Source organism: Pempheris klunzingeri, chromosome 11 (assembly GCF_042242105.1).
Source record: "Pempheris klunzingeri isolate RE-2024b chromosome 11, fPemKlu1.hap1, whole genome shotgun sequence".
Taxonomy (NCBI): Eukaryota; Metazoa; Chordata; class Actinopteri; order Acropomatiformes; family Pempheridae; genus Pempheris; species Pempheris klunzingeri.
Window position 1 is genome coordinate 12916706 of NC_092022.1, and position 24296 is coordinate 12941001.

Sequence of the window (24296 nt, forward strand, 5' to 3'; positions counted from 1 at the left end):
ATTTGCTTGCAGTTTTATTTATTTTTTACAAATTAGCAGTGAAAGTCAGTCTTACAAAGGCTTTTTGTTTTTTTGTAAATGCATTTTTACATTCATGTTCTTACTTGGTTTGTCCAAGTAAGATTTATCAAAATGCTATTTTACTTTTACACAAATTTTACATTCGGCATCTAAAACTAACCATTATTTTTCCCTTTTAAGAGCAACACCCAAAGAAATCAAACCCAACAAATGCCAAATGGGCTGAACAATTTGCACATTTACAGCTCTTTTATTTCATGTTTTAAAATAGCTTAGGTTTTCAAATTCAGAAAATAGTTAAAAATGGGCCATACACAATTTTTATTTGCTAACTGTCAAAAATAGCTCCTAGTGATATAAAACTAGATTGGACACTTTGACACCGTTGATTCAGTCAATCGGCAAACTACACGATTGATGCAAAAACTTAAATCAATTAAGTAACATACCTGAGACTCCGTTCATTCAACAATATACATTCATTTCAAATTGAAAATTAAAATCTCCAAATCATATTAACTGAGTAAGAAGAGCAGAAACAGTGTTAGTACAGTCCACTGAGGTAGCTAAGACAGTCTATACAGCAATCAGCTCCCTGTCCTTCATGGTCTTTGGTCTAGTTCATACAGCTGACATTACAACAACCTGACATTTCAGAGATATTTGGAATGTTATTTTTGTCTTGTAGATACATACCTTTTAATGTGGAAAATGTAAGCTGTTTTCTGAGAATTTGAGTGAAAATACAGAAACCTTTTCATGAATATTTTGTTTCAAGTACTTGACTAAAAGCTAAATTAACTAAAATGAATCCTTTCAAGTGCTCCGGATGGTAGTTTGGGCTCTCCTCTCCCCTCACAGGTCGTGCCTCCACTCGGGGTCCAGGTGCTGCTGAACGCCACTCTCTGCTGTCTCCACTGGCAAGAAAGGATTCACAGACGGGAAGTGAGGTGGGCAGTTTTGAAATCAGTTCAAAATGTTAATTTTTGAAGGGGGGTGGGGTATTAATGAAAATAAAAACGTGTGTCACCTTGAACTTCGATATCAATGTAGAGGGCTGCGAGTCTCGCCACCACGTCCTCGTCTTCCTCCGCTTGAACAAAACCGGTGTAGCCGCCTTCATCTTGACTGTACTGAATGAACCTGCAGACGAGTATTTGAATAACGACAAAGATAACAGAGGCTGTTCTCTTGCATTTAAAATCCAATTTAAATGTTAATGTATATGTATGCTGACAGCCAAAAGAGACCAAAAGTAGCCATGTGACGCTTACCGGGCCCAGGTAGGGTCTGTGCTCAGCACTCTGGGGTTTCCCACCACAATCAGCAGGTCTTTAGCTCGAGTCACAGCCACATTGAACCTCTGGACAGGAAAAGAGCGCCTCAGAACAATGTTTTGTGTGTACATATATAGTGTATGTGCATGTGTTGCTGTTCTGTACCTTCTCATTCTTGACAAAGCCGAGGCTGAACTTTTGGTCTATCTCTATGTAATTGGGGCTGCTCCGAACTGTAGACACCAGGATCACTTTCCTCTCTTGGCCTTGAAACTCCTCCACCGACCCAACCTGAAACAAATGTATACATACACACTTAAGACAATGCTTCTGCTGCGTGTTTCACATTACACAAGAGTGAAGCGTTGAGTTACCTTGAGGGTGCTCATGTCCTTTTTAAGGTCTTTCCCAACTTTTTCCAGGGCCCTACGGATTTTCTGCACCTGTGTGACACCAACACAAATGGGTCATTTATCCACTTCAACGTGTGATCATTTGAACAATAAGCTACAATGCTGTATTCTGTGTGTGTTCACTTAAATTCATACAGACCTGTTTCCTGTAGGGGGCGATGATGCCTATGTGTGCTGGTGAGATGGTAGCCAGGCCTCTCTTGCCTTGCGTCTGCAGCAGTTTCTTCACGTAGTCCATCAGCACCTCCACCTCTGCTACGTTGAAGAATGAAGGACTGCTGGCCTCACGCTCGTCGACTCCGGTCACACCATGAAAGATCAAGGGGAAGCCCTGAGAGATATGTGAAATACATTTTATATTTTACACTAGAAATATTACAGAAAATGTTTTGTCAGAACCCATTTTGATTAGGTGCTGCTGTGAGGTGGAATGAAAAGAACCGTTACCACAGTTCACAACATTTAACCAAGTTTTAAAAGTGCAGCATTAGGAAAATAAAATATAAAAAAAAAAAAAAAAAGTACAGCATTAGTCTTGATAAGCGTGTATAAATCCACGCAGTCCGTTATATGGCTGGTTTCTTGGTCTTTAAAACACATGCACAGTCAAGTGAGTATATAGTGTGTTATACAGAATTAACTGGCACCTGCTTTCCTCAATAATGAAATGGAAATCACTAATTTTGTATTTTTTTTAATAAAGGTATTTATCAATAAAATCATTAAATTAATCAAGATATTAAATGTAATTTATGTCAATGAAAATCATTTGTCAAAAAGGAGAAAACTGCACCTGAAAGTGACTACTAGTATTAGTTAGAACAGTTATTTTCATTATCAATTAGTAATCTTAGAATTAGTAATCATCTAGTCTATGACGTTCAAAAATAGTGAAAAAAGGCTCATCATAATTTGTTGTGTCAGATTGCTTGTTTTTTCAGCCAACAGTCAAAAACTAATATATATTCAATTTACAATTACATAAAAAAAAGAAAATCAGCAAATCCTCACCGATGAGATTAATTAACAATAAATCGATTATCAAAATAGCTGGCAATTAGTTTTATGTCACTAAATTAATAGATTTGGTCAACTTACTCGACTTATTTTAGCTCTAGAATGATAATGAATGTCTACATTATATATTGAATAACAAAGATATAATTAGGTGTTGAGGTGCAGGTGTGTTAGTCACTTTTAATGCTTTGCTTTCTAAATGATCAGTCTCTGTTTGTACATACACTGTACAGTATCTGTGTGCCAAAAGAGGAATGGTTACCTGCTTCGGGAGGTATTCCCAACTGCAGTAGGAGTTGCGTAAAATTTCATCCGCGCAAGCCTGCAGCTCCCCGTCGTAGAAGAGCTCATTGGGAATCTTCAGAATGGCAGGGTGGGACCTGAAAAGGACGAGCGGAGATGAGAAATAGATTGGAAGATGTGCAAACTCAAACATATAATTTCTATCACGGAGTGACTCATAACCATCTGCACTACCATACCTGTAGTTGCGCAGAAGTTTGGTGACAAAGCGATTGCTAAACACACCCTCGTCCTTTCGGTACAGAGAGAAGTCATTCATCATGCGCTCCAAGAGGGACACTCCTGCAGACAGCAGAGCCTTTAAGCTCCAGATACTCCAGAAGTACACACACAAGTACAGCAAGGGTGTGTCAGCTGACAAAAACAGTACTGTAGAACTATTTACCCTCATTTATCCAAACCACAGTGTTACACAGTGGAGATGTGAGTGTGTCTGCACTTACCCATGCCGCATTTTAGTGCAAAAGGGGATCTGAGAATGGGTCCAAGCTGCTTGGGGTCTCCAGCCAAAACAACCTGACCAGACCCTGCATCAAGCAGCCCTGTGTTCCATGGATAACAAAAATCAACCGAGACGTAAAAATCACTTGAATTATGGAAAACACACTGTTTGTTTTCTTTACCTGCCAACGGGACTAAACACTCGGTCTCCACGGCGTGTCCTGCCTCGTCCACAAATATGTGAGTGAAATGACCTTGAGGGATGTCTCCTGTTACCAGCCTGTAGAGATCAGAGAGGAAATGCATGGTGGCAAACTGTTACCATGACTGTTAGTATTTTTGGATGGCAGAGAATATACACAGGATGTGAACACCGTAGTTTCCAACAGTTAAATGCAACTTTTTGACAGCCCCATGCAGGTGAGAGAGCTGCACTGTCAGAGTTAACTACCTTGCAGCAGTTATCAGGGTGGTGACCATGATCTTATACTCCATCAGCTTCTCTTTAGCAGGATAATCATAACACTCCCCTACCAGGTTAGAGCATTCCTGTGAAAATACCACAGTGAAGAAAAAGACTAACACACAAAACACTAGGAAGAGCAGCAGTGTTGCAGCAAGAAAACAAAGAAATGGTGGTGATTCATTTTGACGGCTGTAGACGCTGCTATGCATCATAAAGTCCACTAGGGGGCAGATAGTTTAACTGTGACCAACTGAGCATCAAAGACATGCAGGACAAACATCATGTGTCGAATGCACCGGCACTCACCTTTAGGCTGTCTGAGACACTATCTGGGTTCCAGCTGCTGGCGTACATGCGGAAGACTTTATGCTTGTCCACGTGGTCCACAATCTTCTTGCAGAGCAGATCAGCAGCACTGTTGGAGGGAGCGCAGGCCAGGATGTGGCAGGAGGCCTGGGTCTTCTCTATCTGCTTGATGGCCTCCACCAGAGTCACAGTTTTGCCTGAACAGACAAAGAACCATCATAGTTAAGTCAGGTGCATTGAATCTCTAGCTTTGAGAGCGGTTAGAAAGATAACAGGTCAAACTTAAATTACAGTGCTGCCACTGTATATTGAAAATCAAGATGAAATAATGAGCTGGTTGTTGTGTTGCTGTACCTGTTCCAGGCGGGCCAAACACCAGGTAAGGGGCAGGTTTGGATGAGCCAGCAACAATGTGCTGTACAGCCTGATACTGCTCTGGGTTCTTCTGTAGCTTTGAGTCAAACAGCCTATCAACAGGAAGACAGAGGAACAGAGATACATTGTTAGAGCTGAGCCACAGGTAGAAATAGTCAACCATTATGTTTACACTCACAGCAAATCACAACACAGTTAACTGGTTTTGGGTCAGCGCTGTTATGGTTTATCTTGTAATGAGACGATGAGAAATCTCTTTAAAATGCCTCCATTAGTCTGGTTTTTCGATGTAGTACCGCTGTGTTTGTAGGTGTAGTTGTAAAGCAGAATGCCCTCCTGAAAAAATATGGCTTTGGTTCCACTTTTCTCAGAAAAAAAGTCATTGAGGATGCATCACTTTCATGCTGTTTTAAGGCTGGGACTAAAAGTGTGCGTACTCGGGCATTAGCAGACGTTTGCACAGCCAATTTTTTTGGTTGATGTTTTTTCTTTTTCATTTCAAATATGTCTCCGAACCCAGGGTGGATTAACTAACAAACGTTTACATGAATTTTCAAACAAAAACACATTCCAGCCTTAGTTGACTAGTGGGGTCATATGTTTACATTATTCATTCATTTGTAGAGGGAGGGATAGTACAGACATTCTGGGCTGTAACACAGCCATTTAACACACTGCACTTTATGCACAGATATACATATATATATATATTTATGCTAGCATGGCTAACCTGAGTTGGGGAAGCTCAGGTTTGTGAGAGTAGAAGGCAGGTTCTGAAGGGAACAACACTTCTCCCAGTCCGTATGTAGCTGCTAGCTCTGCTGCTCTGTGCTGAACACGCAGGGTCAGGCGGTTGATAGTGAACTCAACATTGAATTTCATGCCGTCTACAAATCGATCCAGCAATCTGCAATCAAATTCAGACAGTCTGAATCTCGGATACTAACAAACATGTTAAATACCAGACAAATAAATCAATAATTGTGTCTCCTAATTATTGTTCATTACTGTAATGTTTTGATCTTACGCTGAGTTGAAGCCAAGTTTGACACTGTCCAGCTGCACACTGTGGACATAGCCACGGTACTTGACCTTCTCTTCTCCTACGGGATACGCTAGCAGTGCATCGCCTCGTAGCACAGACGGGCGGTTCTCAGACACACCAGGTACCTGGCAGGTTAACACGTTTCAGTGTTAATCAAACTGATTTCAAATATATAATTTGTCTTTTTGTTTTACTATAGTATAGTAGTAGTAATATAGAATAGTATTTTTTCATCATGCGGCATCCCAACCTGGTGTTAGGAATGTATGATATTCTAAAAATAATCCATTAAACTTTAACAGATTTACATCTAACACACATTCCCTGAGTCTACATGAAAGAGACAAAAGCCAGTAGTGGATAATGTCCTTTAAATGAAATCTACACAATTGTGTCATCACTAATACTTGCTTTATATGTTTAAAACGACAGTTCTCTGCCCTGTGGTTTATTACTTGTGATATGCACTTCATCACTTTAATTTGTTCCTCCTGTCCAGACCCTCCAGATGTTATTTAAGTGAGTAGCTTGTGCATCATTTAATTATCTAAAAAAGACCTTTTAGTGAGAGAGAAAATGAGCAAGTGAAGGACTGAATGAGCGAGCACATACTAACCTCCAGAACCAGAAGTCTCTTGTTGACCTTGTCTCTGATCATGTGGGCCTGTTCTCTGTCATTGTTGGGGATGTTGTATCTCTTGATGTCCACCTCCATCTGTTGCTCCTCCAGATACAGCAGCAGGTGAAACTTCTCGCAGTAGTTCTCCCAGCTCAAGGGACTTTCAAGCAAAGCTCTTCTAAACAGACCAAAGGAAGAAGAACAAACTGTATGGCAGTGTTTTGTTTCAATTCAATTCAATTCAATTCACTTTTATTGATCCCCCAAGGGGGGAAATTCCCTTTTTTACAGTGGTGGGGAAAGTGGGGGAGAAAAACAGGAGGAGAGAGAGGGGAGGAGAAAAAACATGCGACACCAGACTGTACTCGTGTGAAGTGCAGTGTGGGACCGGTAAAAAAAACCTCAGCACAAATTTTAGCACATCACATGACAATAACAACATTGCAGCAGGGGAGGGGAAAAGGGGAGTGTAGAATTTCCAGCACCGCAGGAGGCAGGCCGCTGGCTACAGACCCGATTGGACCATGCCCCTCGTGCTGGAGGGGTGGAAGCTGGCGAAGGCGTTGGATGCAGGGCAGGAGTAAGTCCTGATGTGTTTGCTCATCAGTTCCCAAAACCCGCCTCAGTTCATTCGTGGTCGTCGGCGATAACATGGCGGTTGCCATGGAGACGTCCCTGGTCTGGTTCCAGATAAGCCAAACAAGCACCAGGTGGATGGGGGTGGGATGGGGAAGAGCGTCCCAGCTGCAGTGAACTCAGAGGGGAGATTGTTCCAGCAGTGACCTTGGCCAAGGCCACAGTTTAGGGGAGGCCAATTCAGATTAGATTATTTGGGTTAGAGCGAGACAGCCGTATTCAATAGACTTGGCTTACTCTATTGTCCATTCTGGTCACTCAATCGATCCAAACGATCCAATCCTTTCTACAGAGCCGAAAGCTTCTCCACGCGGCCGCGGCCTGAGCCCTGCCTAAGCCCTCAATCATGGTCGGCAGCGGAGTGGGGCCCTTGACTGCTTCCAGTTTTGACGATACATCAGTGCAAAGCAAAAACCAATCAGCAGAGCACCTATCATCATGGATCCAAATAGATAAACATCTTCCACGTCCTCAATGGACAGGTCCGCCAGGCACATGGTCCTCCACTTATCCCACGAGTCGACCGTGTAGCCAGCTGGAAACGTTCCTTGAGGGCATGCCGGTTCCCCAGGCACCGCTCTTCTGGTGCTGAAAAGTTTATCAACTGCATGGAGAGACCAGTTCACTAATTCCATTGTTAAGGTTTAGGGTTTTAGAGAACAGTGCAGAGAGAGGCTCCTAGTCAAGACAAGACAAGACTGAGAGCAGAGCAGGAAGAGATAAGGGAAGGAGAGAGGGGAGAATGCGACCGCCTTCGTCGAGAGCCAAAGAAGAAATGTATGTTTTTGGTCTTTGGTCACTCTAACCCTGTCTCCAAAAAATGAGAAGTTAACATATTGCAAAATTCTTCTGTAATTCTGTATTAACCAAGTGCTACCAGTGTGAGAACATAACCACAAAATTTCACAAAGCAGTAGTTACCACAAGAGCATATTGTATTGTATTGTTACACCAGTGTTATCTTCTAACTACTGACGTGTAGCTGGAAATGACTGAAATGATGAATTCACCTTGAATCGCAGAAAAAAGGAGACTGCTTCATTGACTTGATGAGCTGGTTCATATATTGTGGTATTTTATACATTTTTAGCTCAACCACCTTTCGTAGCTGCATCACTGACAGCCTGGTGAGAGGAGATAAAACGGAAAAGGTAGGATGCATCACTAGGAGACATACAGCATTTCAGTTTTTACATTTGCTGAATATTTGTAACAGTGTGTCGGGTGAACAGTGATACCCTTCAGGTCGCTGTCCATCCACAACCGTGTAATCAACCTCAGGGGTCCATGCAGGGAGGGAGCGAGGTTTGTAGGGGGCTATAGGCGCCAGCTCCAGTCCCAAGGCAGTGATACACCGAGCCTCAATAAAGCGCACAATGTGGAATGCAGCAGAGGAGGGCTGCTGGTCTGGTTTGAATTCAAAGGCCAGTGTGGCTGGATAGAAACCGACCGAAGAGCAGTTGAAGTGAACCTGGATTTCGTAGCTGTCACCTAGAACAAACAAGGTAATCATGTGTTACTTTATTCACAGTGGTTTATTGTGCCCATAAATTCTCTCTCTCTCAGTGGAGCAAAATATGGCATGTAAATTACCTGGCTGTAGATGCAGCGGGTTTGTCTTGGTCACTTTGCGCTTATCCATCAGAGTGAAGTACTTAAGCCAGTGCAGTGGGGTGTAATAGGTGAAATACACAGGTTCTGTTCCAGTGTTTTCCACTTTCAGATTTACCACACACTGTTTAAAAAAAGAAAAAGAAAAAAAATATAGCTTCACATTTGTACCAGGATCAGCAAACGGGCTCATCTGTTTCAGCATGCAGTTTCATAACAATACCTCAAATTCTTCCACACTGAAGCAAAGTTTCCCGTTCTCAAACTGATGGTCAGAGCTGATGTGGACACCATGTTTGTCAGAGATGAAATGAGCCCTATGTATGTAAAAAGAGCAAAGGTTATGATGCGCTGTAGCCGAAATGGTGTGTGACTTCAGACCACCATTAAATCACAGAGCCAAACTTCAAATGTGCATTTTCACGTACACTCCCCTCCAAAAGTATTGGTCAACAGTGAGGCCAGTTCCTTTATTTTTGCTGTAGACTGAAAACATTTGGGTTTGACATCAAAAGATGAATATGAGACAAGAGATCAACATTTCAGCTTTTATTTCCAGGTATTTACATCTGGATCTGATACACAACTTAGAAGATAGCATTATTTGTAACGGAACACCATATTTTTAGGCGAGCAAAAGTATTGGAACAGATAGACTTAAAATAGATTAACGTGAAAAGAGTTAATATTTAGTTGCAAATCCTTTGCTTGCAATAACTGCATCAAGCCTGTGACCCATTGACATCACCAAACTTTTGCATTCTGCTTTTGTCACCGCAGCCTCTTTCAGTTGTGGTTTGTTTTGGGGGGTTTCTCCCTTCAGTCTGCTCTTTAGCAGGTAAAATGCATGCTCTATAGGGTTGAAGTCTGGAGATTGACTTGGCCAGTCTAAAACCTCCCACTTCTTGCCCCTGATGAACTCCTTTGTTGTTTTGGCAGTGTGTTTTGAATCATTATCTTGCTGCACCATGAAGGATCTCCCAATCAGTTTGGTTGCATCTTTCTTTAAATTGGCAGACAAAATGTCTCTGTAGACTTCTGAGTTCATTTTGCTGCTGCCATCATGTGTTACATCATCAATGAAGATGAATGAGCCCATCCCAGAAGAAGCCATGCAAGCCCAAGCCATGACATTACCTCCACTGTGTTTCACAGATGAGCTTGTATGTTTGGGATCATGAGCAGATCCTCTCTTTCTCCAAACTTTAGCCTTTCCATCACTTTGGTAAAGGTTCATCTTTGTCTCATCAGTCCATAAAACTTCCTATTCTTCTTGCTAATGAGTGGTTTGCACCTTCTTGTGTAGCCTCTGTACTTTTGGTCATGAAGTCTTCTGCGAACAGCAGACTGTGACACCTTCTCTCCTGCTCTCTGGAGGTTGATGCTGATGGCAACAGTTGTTTTAGGGTCTTTCTTTACAGCTCTCACAATGTCTCTGTCATCAACTGCTGCTGTTTTCCTTGGTCTACCTGTTCGATGTCTGTTACTTAGTACACCAGTGGTTTCTTTCTTCTCCAGGACATTCCAAATGGTTGTTCTGGCTATGGCCAATGTTTGTGCAATGACTCTGATTGATTTTCCATCTTCTCTCAGCTTCACAATTGCTTGTTTTTCACCCATGGACAGCTCTCTGGTTTTCTTGTTGGTTACACCTCTAACTATAAATGCAGTCTGCACAGGCAAAACCCGAATCTGAAACTGAACGTAGACATTCAGCGCTATTTATTGTTTGAATAATCAATGTAACAGGACACAGCAGGGCAACAAAACACACCTGTCAGTCACATGTTCCAATACTTTTGGTCACATGAAAAATGGGTGGGTTCAAACAAAAGGTGCTATCTTCTAAGTTGTGTATCAGATCCAGATGTAAATACCTGGAAATAAAAGCTGAAATGTTGATCTCTTGTCTCATATTCATCTTTTGATGTCAACCCCAAATGTTTTCAGTCTACAGCAAAAATAAAGGAATTGGCCTCACTGTTCCAATACTTTTGGAGGGGAGTGTATATCCTTGTTTTATAGCTGCATGGAGAAATAGTGCAGGCAGAAGAGACGGACGGCTGTAGCGAATTCAGGAACAGCAACAGATGTTAAGTGACAGTAAAGCAACTAATGAGAAGCTGTATAATCCATAGTTTTGTGGATTGCCATTGTTAGCCCACTAGCTATGATCCTAGCACTTGCAGTTAATGCTTACAGCCCGACCCACTTTATTTCTTGCCCCATCTGCTTTTTGCCACAGCGTGTGAGTAAATTAAGCTTGTTGTGTGCCTGGATTTCAATCAGGACCCTTTGTTTGTTGATTGAGACTTTTTAAATTAGTTTTTCTTATTGTCTATAAAGCAAAATCATTCCAGTTTTCTCTTTTATTGAGTTGCCTACAAAATAGATTAATCATGTTTCACTTCGGAGGATTGTGGTGTAGGACGAAATAGTAGAATTTTGTGTGTGTCAAAAAACATGTGTGCAAACAAATGTACTCGCATAATGTATTAAATACTCAAAAGTGGACTTTGGTCCAGTTACCTGTCTGTTTTCAGTCTGTTCATCAGAAGACTGGCCAGTCTCCTCCGGGCTCGAACTCCCGTCTCTGCTTCCTCTGGAGACATGAAGGCCTGCACTGTCGCGGGACTGGCAGTTCCATTCTGTAAAGGCTGTGGCTGACTGACCTTGTGTGAATGCCACTGGTCCACATAAAGAGCTTTGACCTGTAACAGAGGATCACTTTTGTCAATAACATATATATCAACAACAACAATAATCATAATAATAACTGTATCCTCATCTGTTTTTAAAGATACTTAATCTGCACATAAATATAGTATCAATAAATCTAAATGCCTGTATATATAACAAAGCTTTGTTTTAAGACATTCCAAAGGGCTTATCTGAGACAGTTTCATTTTTGAAAAAAGGGCACCACCCTGTCCAAACACAAACAGCTTAGGTTATTAGGCCTTACAGCGAAGTCTTTGCTCTTGAACTGGCACATTGCTGCTGTCATTTCATAGCATCTCCGAAAATATTTAAATCCCCAGAAAACCAGACTTCAAATCTTCACAACGTTCCTTTATCATTCATTAATCATTAGATATCAAATAACCAACCCACCAGAATATAGTTGTTTGGGACCAAGATTATAATTAGTTAGATTTGTGAATTGCTAGAACACTGTAACACCGATCTATGGTGCAACATCACATCACTGTTGTGTGTGATTCCCAGTCCAGCAGCTTCCTGACCAATTTATACTTATATATACTTCCTGATTTATAGTGGTCAGATGTTTAAAAGACTTTGACCCATCATTTAGAGCAAGTCAGTTTGTAAAAGACAGTTCTTAATAACAGAGACACTCAGGCTACATCCATCATACATCAACCTAACTGTGTGACTCATCTTTTAATATTCTAATCAAATAAATATTTCAAATTTTACTGAAGATTATCCATATTATTCTATGTATTTATATTTAAGAACTTAAACCAAGTTGATATTGAAACAATGCTATCAAAACATCAGTAAAATAGGCTGAGGTGTCTGTCACATAAAGTGGGAGTGCATACCGTGGCAGTGAAGTGAATAATGTCTCCTCGTCTTTTTATTTTGTTGGACACTTTCAGCGCATAGAGGACCGAGCCGAAGTTTGGATCCTTGGTCCCTGGGTTCCTAAGATAAACGCAAAAACATAAACATGTATAATACTGTCATACATACACTACACAGAGATCTCCTGCGTAGTGAAGAACCACTGACCTGCTCCTGAACTCAGCGTTGTAAATGTCTCGGAGTTCAATTCTGTTTTTGACGGTCGCTCGATCACTCTCCTTCAAAAACTCGAAGAACTCCAGTCCGATCTGGCAGCGTATACTTAACTTGATGTTCACCATGGTCTAAAATCAATATGATGATGGTTATTCAAACAAGAAGATTATTTAGCCTAAATAAGAATATGTCGCTCATCAACAGACGGACTCTCTTCGCATCTCGCGTTCAACCCACGGGCGTGTCTGTGCGTGTGTGCGTCCTGATCCGGAGCTGCACTGAACACTCACACACCCACTAAGTCCTTCATGTCGGAGAAACGAAACTTAACGCGCTGAAACCGACAGAAAAGAGAAAAGCAAAACTGGAAACAAACGACATCACAAGAGAGACACTAAAACACTGCATGTGACTGAGACACTGAACAGGTCAGCAATAATACTTGGATGTCTCCGTTTTCGCCTTTATTCTTCTTCTTCTTCTTCTTGTTCTTCTTCTTATTATTATTATTATTATTATAATAGAGTGAAAATCCCAGTAACTTATGGTCTTTAAAGTGAGAGCAAGAGGTTAAAATGTTTTTCAACATCACATCACAGTATAATGGAAAGCTGTAATACCTAGAAGTTAAACTTAAAACTCGTTAGACAAAGACTTGCTGACATTAAAACTAGTTTCACAACTTTCAGTTTCATTTTTCCTCTTTAGAGATAAAAATCGGTGTTGGCATCCAGGATGTCCTGCACCATTCTACTTGTATTGCTGCGCTGCAGTCAGAGCTCTTATCATGATGCTAGGAAGATGATAACCTGCAGAAGTCAATAAACATTTCCTTAGGCATTCATTGAATTAAGAAAAGAAACAAGGACATTTGAAAGACAATCTACAAAGAAACATTAAAATATGATTTGAAAAATTAAAATAGAAAGTAAAAATATGCTTAGATAGAATATTAATAGTCACAAATGTAATTTAATTAAATTAAAGGCAGTGGGGAAAAAGAAAAACCTTAGACCCTGATTTAAAAGAAATGAGAGTTGAAGCAGACTCCCAGTTTCCAGATATATGGCGCATAAAAACTGAATGCTGTGTCTCCATGTTTAGTTTTAACTCTGGTACCGTGAGCAGATCTATCCCAGATGACCTGAGAGGTCCGGGTGCTTCATAATTTATTTATTTATTTTTATTTACCGTTATTTAACCAGGAAGTCCCATTAAGATTAGAAATCTCTTTTACAAGGGAGACTTGGCCATGGTAGCAGCCATACAAAATCAAAAGCTATATAAACCAGATACATGATACACAAATAGACAATAAACAGTAAAACAATAAAACAGATTGACACCTTTTTAAGGATAGTGGCCTCTCAAGAAAAACAGTGACATCCCTCCTTCACTGCATTCTTTATGCACTCTTAAACTCATTAATGGATATGGATGTTTCTAGTTTAGTTTTTGGTACGTGAGTCTGTGTTTTCCAGTTTGTCAGTTGACTGCAGGTGTCACTGATAATTGCATGCAAATATCGCTCTTCTATTTTGTCTTCATTCATTTGAATCTCAGAAAAAAAACTAAGATATGGGCAGTGTTTCAGACGTCTAGAAACAGGATATGGGTTGGGTGGCATACTTCTGAATGAAAAAATGTGTCTATTTTTGTGCAGCAATTTTGTTCACACTAGGTTAGTCAGAACAAGATTTATCTCCATATGGCAGTTTAACGTAAATCACTAAGAAAGTTGGTAGATTTGTAAGATAAGATAAAATTTTTGACATTCTTTAAGATAGGCTGGTTTGTGTTTGCTCTGAGCTGAAAAAGACATTTGTGACTACACGCTTCATTCTTAGTTTCTCATCCTGCTGTTTATTCTTGCGTTTTTTATGTTAAATACTGGAGCTCAAGATGAGCGTGCGAAGTCCGTTTCTCCCGTCAACAGGACCCAGCAGTTGCTGAATCACTCTCCTCTGTGGGGTGTAGATCAGAGGTGCACAGTGAACCCTTAGTCCCCAAGACAAAGGAGAGACACACAAAGTGCGTGTGTGTGTGTGTGTGTGTGTGTGTGTGTGTGTATGGGTGAATGTGTATGTTACCAGAGGTTTGTTGAGTGTACATCGATGTATCTTCCTCTTCCTCTTCCGAGACTGTAATGCCTCGGTAACCCCCCTCTTTGGAGCAGTAATGGATAAATCTAAAAAGACAGAGAGGTCAGTGAATGAGGCATGTAGCAGTTAGATTTGTATTTGTCCAACTCATCCCCCTCCAGTGAAAGGGAACTCGACTAATGAGGACGTACCTGTTCCAGATTTGGTCAGCTTTCAAAACCCTTGGGTCTCCAATCACAATCAGTAAGGCCTGTGCTCGGGTCATTGCCACGTTGAACCTCTGAGGAGATGAGGCATTTCAGTTATTGTGCATGTGTTAATCAGTATATGTGAATTGGTTTACTAGTGCTACCATTGTAGTCTTTTCAATTCAGTCCATATTTTCTCATGAATACGGAAGCGTTTTTCACGAGCGCTCAAAAGGAGCATCTGATTTATTGTGTCTTGCACAAATCTTTTTGTTTTATTACTTTATATATCGTGTGTTATGTAATGTTTCTCACCTTCTCATCATCAACAAAACCTAGAGTGAATTGTTGCTTGTGCGCCGTCAGTTTGGGATTGCTGCGCACTGCAGACACCAGAATCACGTTGAACTCTTTACCCTGAAACTGTTCCACTGAGCCAATCTATGAAAAATAGAAATGCAAAATATGATTCATGGTTCTGCAATCTCTCTCAAACATGTTTTGCAACACACAATCACTTTCTCTCGCCTACCAATATGTTTTCCAAGTTTTCCTTCCTGAGATCTTTGTCTATCCGAAGGGCGTTTTGGATTTTCTCCACCTGTCAGCACACAAACAAAGGACGATGCTAACAGGGTTGCCTTTACCAGTGGTCTTGGTCATTACACTGCTTCGTGAAACTCATATGCAACTATCATCTCATCGGTAATGTGAGAGATGTGTGATTGCATATATATTTATGTGAACTGTTGTATGGTACTCGGCCCCTGGGAAGAAATGGCAGCATACCTGACTTGTAGTGCAGTATCCAGGCATGTGAATATATAGTCACAGACTATTGAAAAAACATACTCACTTGTTTTCTGTATGGGGCAATAATGCCGATTTCTCCTGGTTTAATTCTGGTCCTATCCTTTTTGTGATGATGGACAAGGGCTTTTAAGTATTCCTTCAACACCTCCACCTCTGCCATGTTGTAAACAGAGGGACTGTCATTGTCACGTTCATGAGTACCTGCCACTCCATGGAAGATCAAAGGGAAACCCTGAAACACAGAAAGAGAATTGAGAATAGGGGTAGGGAAAGGGAAAGGGAGAGAAGTGTGTGTGTGTGTGTGTGTGTGTCTACGTTACTTTCTTGGGGAGGCATTCCCAGGTGGAGTATAAATTGCATTTCTCTGCATGAGCATAAGGCTGAAGCTCTCCTTCATAAAAGAGCTCATTGGGAATTTTCAGAATTGCGGGATGGGACCTGAGAGACAGTGAAGAGGAAAAAAAGACCACTGAAAAAATGTTTAATGACAAAGCATGAGCTAGTGGATGGAGATATTAAGGAGTGGTTTAACAAAAATAACACTGTGAGAAGATAAGCCATCATCAGTGTCGCACCTGTAGTTCCTCAGTAATTTGGTGACAAAGCGGTCGTTGAATCCATGACTCTGATGTGACTTGTAAAGGTTGATGTCCCGCATCAGACGCTCCAACAGGGACACATCTGCACAGAGTAAATGTCCTCAAATTCCTTCAGGTACAGGCAATGATCAACAGAATTTGGATTGCACTTGATTGAAATCTGTTGAGTTAGTAGTTCAACTTTTCACATTCTGCAGTAAATAAACCTTTGCTGCATCAAACACTGGATTTATTACTGAAACTAGAAACCCTAATCGTGTAGGTATGCACGGTGCTCACCCATGCCATAGTTCTTTGCCATTCTGGACATGATGGTGGGACCTAACTGTTTAGGATCTCCAGCCAGCACTACCTGGCATCTCTGTGGTGTCAGTAAACCTGTGGAGCAAACACCGAAACATTGAGGGCACACCTCGTACAGAATATCAAATACTGTTTGTTAAAAAAGCTGAACTTGTTTGTTACCTGCTATAGGGACGATACACTCTGTTTCTGCAGCCTGCCCTGCCTCATCCACAAAGAGGTAAGAGTAATGGCCTTGGGGAATCCCTCCCGTCACTAGCCTGGAGAGGGAGAGGGAGAGGGATACGTTTCAGTTGTATTAACAAGTGCTTTTTGATTTGAGGGTTTTAAACTTTCTTGCACTGAAGTCAGTTGCAGGCTGTACTCTACTGCTCTTGTGAGTATTGTAAGTGCTGTGAATCTCTCGGATGTTAATATCCATAACAGAGTGTTAACTAGGGAATCACATGTTCACAATAAACAAGCTTGCTAAGTAAACATTTACTGTGCAGATCCAAAGAAAGTTGTGTTGTCTTGAAAAGGAGGCTATTGAGCCAGCGTGCCCATGGCCACAATACCTTGCCATTAAATATGCAGCATCATTAATTACACCTGTGTCTATCCTGCTCTGAAATGTCAAACTATCTATATCTATATAATATCTATTGTGAAAAATCCTTATAGGCTATTTGAAGACAATTCTAACAAACGTAGTAAATTCAATTGCATTATGGAAATTCAAATTCAAGTGGCAATTCATTGCATTAGCTACTGTACCTTCCTGCAGTTAGTAGGGTGGTGACCATGATCTTATACTTCATCAGCTCTGCTTTAGGGGGAAACATAACTGTGTTTGTCTCGCTGTCCAGGTTGCAGCAAAACTATAGAATGCAAAACGCATACAGTAGAGGTTTACTAGAGTTATACGGAGGCCAGAATTCAGTTTGATAGCACTAAACTAAAATAATAACACTACATTCACATCTTGTGTCCCTAATTTGATTCATTTATTTGATTATTCCCTGCTGAGATATAGATGTTAGAGCAGCACATAGCATATTCAGGATTTACGATATCAGACAGTGAAAGATGTTACTTGATGGAGGTGAAGCAGAAGAACACTTAATAAATCTATTATTTACTGTTATGTTTGTGGATCTTCATAAATAATTCTTGGTGGAAATTGTGGTAAATGTGATATTTGCTAATGTTATTTTTGAGGCAAAAAACGTGTCCAGACCTTTATGTTTTGGGGAATATTTCTGCGACTATTTAGGGCGTACAAGCGATACACCTGGTCCTGGCTTATCTTTCCTTCTATAATCTTCTCACAGAGATGATCAGTCGCACTGTTGGAAGGAGCGCAAACCAGGATGTTGCATGAGGCCTGGGTTTTCACGATCTGCTTGATGGCTTCCACCAAAGTCACTGTCTTGCCTGACCAATACATGTAAAAGTCAGTTATTCTAAATGTAAATAAAATTATTACATAAGCCATTGACATTTACATGTACATTACCTGTGCCAGGGGGACCAAATACCAGGTAAGGGGCAGGTTTTGCGGAACCAGCTACAATGTGTTGAATGGCCAAGCACTGCTCTGGGTTTTTCTCCACCTCCGACAGCCTAATGGCAGAAATGCAGAGGTGCAGGTTGTCTGAGCCACAGCCAACAGAGTCAGTGTTTACAAGCATGTATCTTTATATGCACAAGGAGAACGCAAATAGAGGGACCAATGAGATAAAAGGCACACAGACTCAGTAAGACACTACTGAAAAATGACCTTGTTTTTATCAAATGTTTTGGATTTTTTCCCTGAATTCTTGAACTTGGGTAGACGGAGATGTAATCTGACCTGTGTAGATGCGAATGGTGGGAGGAAAGTTGTCCAGTGGGAAACAGGAGCTCCTTCAGTCTGTGCCTGCACACCAGTGATACTGCTCTATGCTGGACACGCAGGGGTACACGGTTCAAAGTGAAGTTAACATTGAACCTCATGCCCTCCTTGAAGTGACTCAGGAACCTGCATTCAAATTCACAAGTAGTCATGTGTGATACTATGGACTGAACAGCTAAACAAATAAAATTGGTGAGCAGAGACAAAAACCTCAAAACAGTACTGAAACCAAGAAGCATTTTAGGGGCCCGTCAGTATTAGAAATAGTAGGACTACTACTTTTCCCCCCTTCCTGTGATGCCTTTGAAGAGAAGCAGTGATCATTTACACTGCTGGTATCTCTATCTTCCTTTTCCTTACATTTCCCAGAGTCAAAGAATTAACAACCCAGAGAAAAGGTCTGAGCTATTTCAGTCAAGACTTATATTTGTTGCAGGAATGTAGCGTAACTTATACTATTCAATAATTAAGCAGGAAGAAAACCAGCATGAAAGAGGCAGCGATACCAACTTTTTACTAGTAGCTTGTCTACAGCATCCTCTTATACAGATCTCTCATTTATTTAGTTGATTTTATTCTGCTGCAATACAAAGATGGGTGGCAGAGTTTTAAGAGGTGTATCATTTGATCATATTCTTGTTTTCAAATAATTGTCTGTTCTTACTTTTCATCTAATTTCAGGTAGACTCGCTTCACATCCACATGATGGACCCATCCTTTATGAATTCTGTTTTCCAAAGCTATTGACTGGTCTAAAGAAGTCACCAGCACCTGGTTCCCGGGCAGCTTCGCTGAAAGGTTCTTAGCAGTCTGAGGGGACAAAATGTTTCCAGTTTTATTCTGAGTTGTTAGCTAAAAGCAACAACAGTTGTCAGTCTTAATGTCTTATTATGTGTGTGTGCGTGATGCATCACCTGTAGAATAAAAAGGTCTGTGTCTGTGCCTTTGTGTATGAACATGGGCACATCATCTTGGATATATTTCTCAATTTCTGTCTTCTGCTGGAGCTCCTCCAGATGCAGAAGCAAGTGGAACCTCTTTGAGTAGTTCTTCCAGTTCAGAGGTTCCTGCAGGTCCCTAAACAGATCCCAATGACATGACAAGCAGGATAATTGCTACAGACATGACGGACGGTGGGAAGTTATGACAGTAGGCAACCGAATTTTCTGCCTTGAAAGCTTTTTGTGGCTTTACTTTTGCATTTTACATACTACAGATTAGCCTCAGCACCTTGAATCTCTCAGTTTATAATCTTGCATATATCCTACAAATTTGTACCCTTAATGGTGTGTTTCCACCAAACAAGTAAACAAAAATGATCTATTGATCAAACTTGAGCGAGAAGCGCAAGGTGAATATTCACTTCACGTTTGGTGGAAACACACCATAACAAGCTGACCTTTTTCAGTGCATAAAAATATCTGTGAGAAATGGTTTGATTTTCTTTTTCCAATCACTGAAATTAGCACGTCATGTTTAAAGGTCCCATATTATGCAAAATGCACTTTTTAATGTCTTTTCAGCATCAAAATGTGTGGTGTGTCTACAGAACCTTAAACTATGAGAGAGGTCCTCCCTCTCCCCTTTTCTTCAGCTACATCTTTCAGGAAATGTGTATGAAAATGCTCCATTTAGATGTGTCTCCCTTTATGATGTCAGAAGGGGATCTGTTGATCATGTGACCTCCTCCATCCCTTCAGCAGGCTGACTGTCCTCGCCCAATGAAAACCTCCTGAGTCCACCTCGCTGTCCGCCATTGTTTTTTCCCCACTAACACCAGCTTCAGGTAACACGAAGATGTCGCAGGTGAGAGCAAAGCAACAGATTGTTCTGTTCTTCTAAAACAGAGCATTCAGATAGAGGCTGTTTGTGTTTTTTTGAACATTAAAACCACATCACCCTGTTCAAGTAGGACCTCAAAATACAAGCAAGAACTTGAAAATGTGCAGAATATAACACCTTTAAGACAATGTGCCCATTTAGCTTAAGGTGTACTATTTCCATCCACGATTTATGAGTTGTTATTTGAAAAAAAGAAAAAGAAAAAAAAGATACTGCACATTATAATGCCCTTACATGTTTGGTTGTTAATGTTATCAGTATTTACAATATGCCACGAAAACCTAAGTTGGTTTACCTTGACACAATAACTTAAATTGGTGTAAATCATATAAATTAAATAAATAAATTATGAATAAACATAAATTACAATCACCTTATTATTTTGTGTGTGTGTGTGTGTGTGCATGCATGTGAAAATACATACGTTTTGCATTTTGTGATGTTTTTTATACCGTCAGGCATCTGATAATTATCCAAAGGCACCACAGGATAAAGCCACATCAAAACACTGGAGTGGAACAACAAAGACGGAACATAGGACAGTAATAACTTATCGTGATGACTAATAATACTGGTGACTAGTAATAATAATAATAAATTGTGCGTCTTAAAAAGGCCATGAGACAGGGTATTAACCAATAGATTCTGAAATCTGTCATAATTCACAAACAGTACTGTATTGGATGATTTTACATGTAATGCTGCACAGTGCACTCATAAATAAAATAATATAAATAACATGAATATTACATGATATTAAGTTGTTATACCCTTCAGTGGAGGTAGACTTCACAGGTTGGGGGTCACACAGTGGGTCTTTGGTTGTGGGGAGGAGCTCCTCATTAACAGATGTCTGATGAATGACTTCCAAGAGGCGCATAATCTCAAATTTTTCTCCAGACTGCTGTCGTGTTTCAAATGTAAAGACCAGTAACTGTTCATAGAAGCCAGCATGGTCACAGTTGAATTGGACCTTGATTTTATACGTCTCTCCTAGAAACAGCATGACAGAAAAAAGTGAAAAAAAATTACATATAAATGCAGAAATTGTGAAATACAAATTAAAATAGAACATTTCAAAGCTGGAGACTTTCTAAAAACTTGGCTTTTGCCATTTATTGAAAAATAATACATTACTGTGCACCACATTAAATCATAATAACTGTCATATTTTCTGTCTGCATGTTTCAGTTTCACTAAATCTTCAAGTCAATGTAGAATTTTTGTTCTTTCTCCTTAGTTACGAATAGTGCACACAATATGGACGATTACAGGAAATGCCTCATTTGTCACTGGTATCAATATCCAACAACCACTAAAAACTGCGTAGACACACTAAGTATGTTTGTGTATCTTAGTCATACCTGGTCCAAGCATGTGTTGCTTGACAGTCTTGATAATGTTTCCATGACAGTCTCTGACAGTGAAAATGTTCTTTACAAGGGCAGGAGCCCAAAAAGTTAAATAAACCGGTTTGGCACCAGAGTTCTTCACAGTGAGCGGCACGACTTCCTGTTGGACAGGAAACATGTTCAAGCAAACTGTCAGTGTTATCCCTGTAGTCACACACACACACACACACACACACACACACACACACACACACACACACACACACACACACACACACACACACACACACACACACACACACACACACACACACACACACACACACACACACACACACAAACTCACATAAAAGGCCCCCTTGCCACACAAACTCACCATCACACACATTCTTGAACCCATTAAAAACCCTGTTTTATAAAATTCAATTAAGAACATTAAAGTTGTGTATATTCATCATAGTACATTAAAATCAGAGTACTGGGCTTATGTGGGACAACATGTGTGTGTGAGCTCATACAATACAGTGATGGTAATGATGAGACCCAACTAATCTACACTAGCTGCCTCTACTCAGACATAATAAAAATGTTTACAATGATATCATTAGTAAAAATCTCACAGGCTACTGATTGGTCATTAAAAACTATGGCTTACTAGTTGTCATAGTCTCACCTTGTTTTTATACACAGTGAGGCAGATCTTCTCTTCTGTGGGCGCAGGCTCTGAGGTTACGGTGACATCATATTCATTGGAGTTTAGCTGAGCCCTGTGTTGACAAGTAGTAAAACAAGGCTTGTCTGAAATTATATCATGCATAACATGGACTGACAAACATGTACAGTACATCTTGCAAAGCTTTGATCACATCTAATAGTTTAGGGTGTGCAGCCCCCATCCCTCCCATTAAACTAAGATCAACTGAAGAAATACAGCCTGCAGAGTAGATCGGCTCATGTTTTCGCAGCCCTTGAGGACATCTGAAGAAGATTTTCAACAGTCTGAGCTTATAACTGAAGGTTTTCTTACATGTATTGCTGAAATAAGTGCGCCATTTTCTGACGGGCTTGAACCTTTTGCTGGGCCTGATGCATCTGTGCATCAATGGATGCATTTTGTGGCCTATTCAGAGGACCACATTTTCGTCGTCTTGTATTCTGTACTGCTGGCTGCATTTGTGGCTGCTGCCACTGCCGGTGGAGTGTGCTCATTTGGTCCTGATGGTACTGAAAAAAGAACCAGAGAGGATCATAAACTCACTGTTTGAGTAGTATACATAAATTAAGAAACCTTGGCCACAATATAAAAAAGGTCTGAGCTCACTGATTAACCACTGCAAGCAACAAGCAGTCATTCATCCTATATAATTGTGACTGATGATTTTGATTTCTCTTTCCCTACTGTTTAACTGCATTTAACCCCAGAACAGGTAACTAAAATTACAGCTCACAGTAGTATTAAATAGGCTAAACCTTTAGCCTTGGCAACATATACATTCATTTTTATTTTATAATCCCCTTACTAGCTACTGCCCTAGCTACCAACATTCATGTCAAGTAGCTAACGCTAGCTAGCTGGCTACATATAGCGCTACCCGCTAGATGGCAGTGGAAAAGCAGAAAAAAAGCTAGCGTCAACAGTGTGGAGCGAGTTTGAGCTTGGCAGTGAAAGTCAAAACATAAAACAGCTGGGTACTTCGGTAAGTACAGCTAACACTAACGCTACATGCCCAGCGTGGTCTGTGATGTACTTCCCACATATAACCTAGCTAACGTTTGCTTTAGTTAATATGCGTGTTTATGCATGTTTAGTTTGCTAAATGCTAATATCGTGAAAAGAACTAGCTAATCTTGATCTCAACCGCAGCAAATGGCAGTAATACATTATTTAGCAATTGAGCTAGTAACTTACTTTACAGACGCATGAGAAGTTGCAGCATGGGAGAGTAGCCTGATTAAGTGGATAAAGTTTGGTCTTGATTTGAAGGTAAACAGGTTGACAGCGCATCCTAGCAACAGCGAGTGATGCAGCTTATAGCACAAGGGGGCCATGCCATGTTTGTAATATATCTAAGGTCCCTGAACCCCACTTAAACAAATATAAACTTGAGTTATGGCGCACATTTCTTGCGTTGTTCAGCAGGTGGCTTTATGCACTACAACAGAACAGAACTACAAACATGGCCCCCTTGTGCTGCAAGCTGCATCACATCACCGTTGCTAGGATACACTGATACACTATCAGTCTGTTTACCTTCAAATCTTCAAATCAAGACCAACCTTTATCCGCTTAATCAGGAGAGAGAGAGAGAGAGAGAGAGAGACTCCAGTTTTCTTTTTTCTTTTTTTAATACATTTGAACTTTTGTCACTAGGGGGCAACAGAGACTAATTTTTGCTCAGCTTGTTAAAGGTGACATAGTATAGTCATTTGAATAATGTTTTAACAAATTGTACATTGTGGTAGCCTTATTTTTTATTTGTTTTCGGTCTTGAAATGTGCTATAGCCTATAAATTAAGTTTCATTTGATCTAATTCAGTTTGGTCTCTTCAGACAGCAGCTTTTCTGTACAGATTTACAGCCTGTCTTCACTACTTAATGAGCTTAGAGTGACTGTAATATTTATGTAAGTATTGAATTTGTTTTGCTGTGATTGATTTATCATATCTGCATGCTTTAAATCACTAGTATCAAATACAAAGCCGCTTCATAAAAGACGTGACCTGTCAAGTCAGGCTAGACGTGTTTAATGTTGTCCATCAGTAAGCAGAGGGGGATCTGATGAGGGAGCGATTATTACCATGATAGTTATTATGATTTTAAGATTCAAGCTTTCTTATCTTTATCATTTCGCAAAGTACAACCAAATTAAGTGTGCACATACAAATGGTGAAAGCAAGTATGGTCAAAATAAGGGAAAATTGT

General features: G+C 40.4%; 3 protein-coding genes and 1 long non-coding RNA gene across 4 annotated transcripts; 1 reads left to right on the forward strand and 3 right to left on the reverse strand.

The window, feature by feature from the left end:
• Window positions 1-17: 17 nt before the first annotated feature.
• On the reverse strand, window positions 18-12524 carry LOC139209541 (putative helicase mov-10-B.2). Its single transcript, XM_070839290.1, has 23 exons — window positions 12290-12524; window positions 12100-12202; window positions 11060-11241; window positions 8754-8847; window positions 8513-8654; window positions 8158-8410; window positions 7930-8043; window positions 6281-6461; window positions 5647-5789; window positions 5350-5526; window positions 4599-4711; window positions 4245-4441; window positions 3924-4021; window positions 3655-3752; window positions 3475-3573; window positions 3211-3313; window positions 2991-3108; window positions 1851-2042; window positions 1673-1741; window positions 1464-1589; window positions 1296-1384; window positions 1052-1164; window positions 18-938 (listed from the first exon to the last, which is right to left on the reverse strand). Exons 1-23 carry the CDS (start codon window positions 12421-12423, stop codon window positions 877-879), a joined length of 3000 nt encoding a protein of 999 aa, XP_070695391.1. The 5' UTR covers window positions 12424-12524; the 3' UTR covers window positions 18-876.
• A 1624-nt stretch (window positions 12525-14148) lies between these two features.
• Window positions 14149-17195, reverse strand: LOC139209542 (putative helicase mov-10-B.1). The gene is made up of 11 exons (XM_070839291.1): window positions 17060-17195; window positions 16466-16563; window positions 16280-16378; window positions 15977-16082; window positions 15722-15839; window positions 15445-15633; window positions 15121-15189; window positions 14904-15029; window positions 14592-14680; window positions 14389-14486; window positions 14149-14262 (listed from the first exon to the last, which is right to left on the reverse strand). Exons 1-11 carry the CDS (start codon window positions 17125-17127, stop codon window positions 14228-14230), a joined length of 1095 nt encoding a protein of 364 aa, XP_070695392.1. The 5' UTR covers window positions 17128-17195; the 3' UTR covers window positions 14149-14227.
• Window positions 17196-17599: 404 nt separating this feature from the next.
• On the reverse strand, window positions 17600-19157 carry LOC139209279 (putative helicase mov-10-B.1). The gene is made up of 5 exons (XM_070838926.1): window positions 19094-19157; window positions 18844-18989; window positions 18138-18305; window positions 17802-17908; window positions 17600-17631 (listed from the first exon to the last, which is right to left on the reverse strand). Exons 1-5 carry the CDS (start codon window positions 19136-19138, stop codon window positions 17600-17602), a joined length of 498 nt encoding a protein of 165 aa, XP_070695027.1. The 5' UTR covers window positions 19139-19157.
• Window positions 19158-19198: 41 nt separating this feature from the next.
• On the forward strand, window positions 19199-20654 carry LOC139209543 (uncharacterized). The gene is made up of 3 exons (XR_011585220.1): window positions 19199-19328; window positions 19880-19985; window positions 20480-20654. It is a non-coding gene; the product is annotated as an uncharacterized lncRNA (long non-coding RNA).
• Window positions 20655-24296: the final 3642 nt, after the last annotated feature.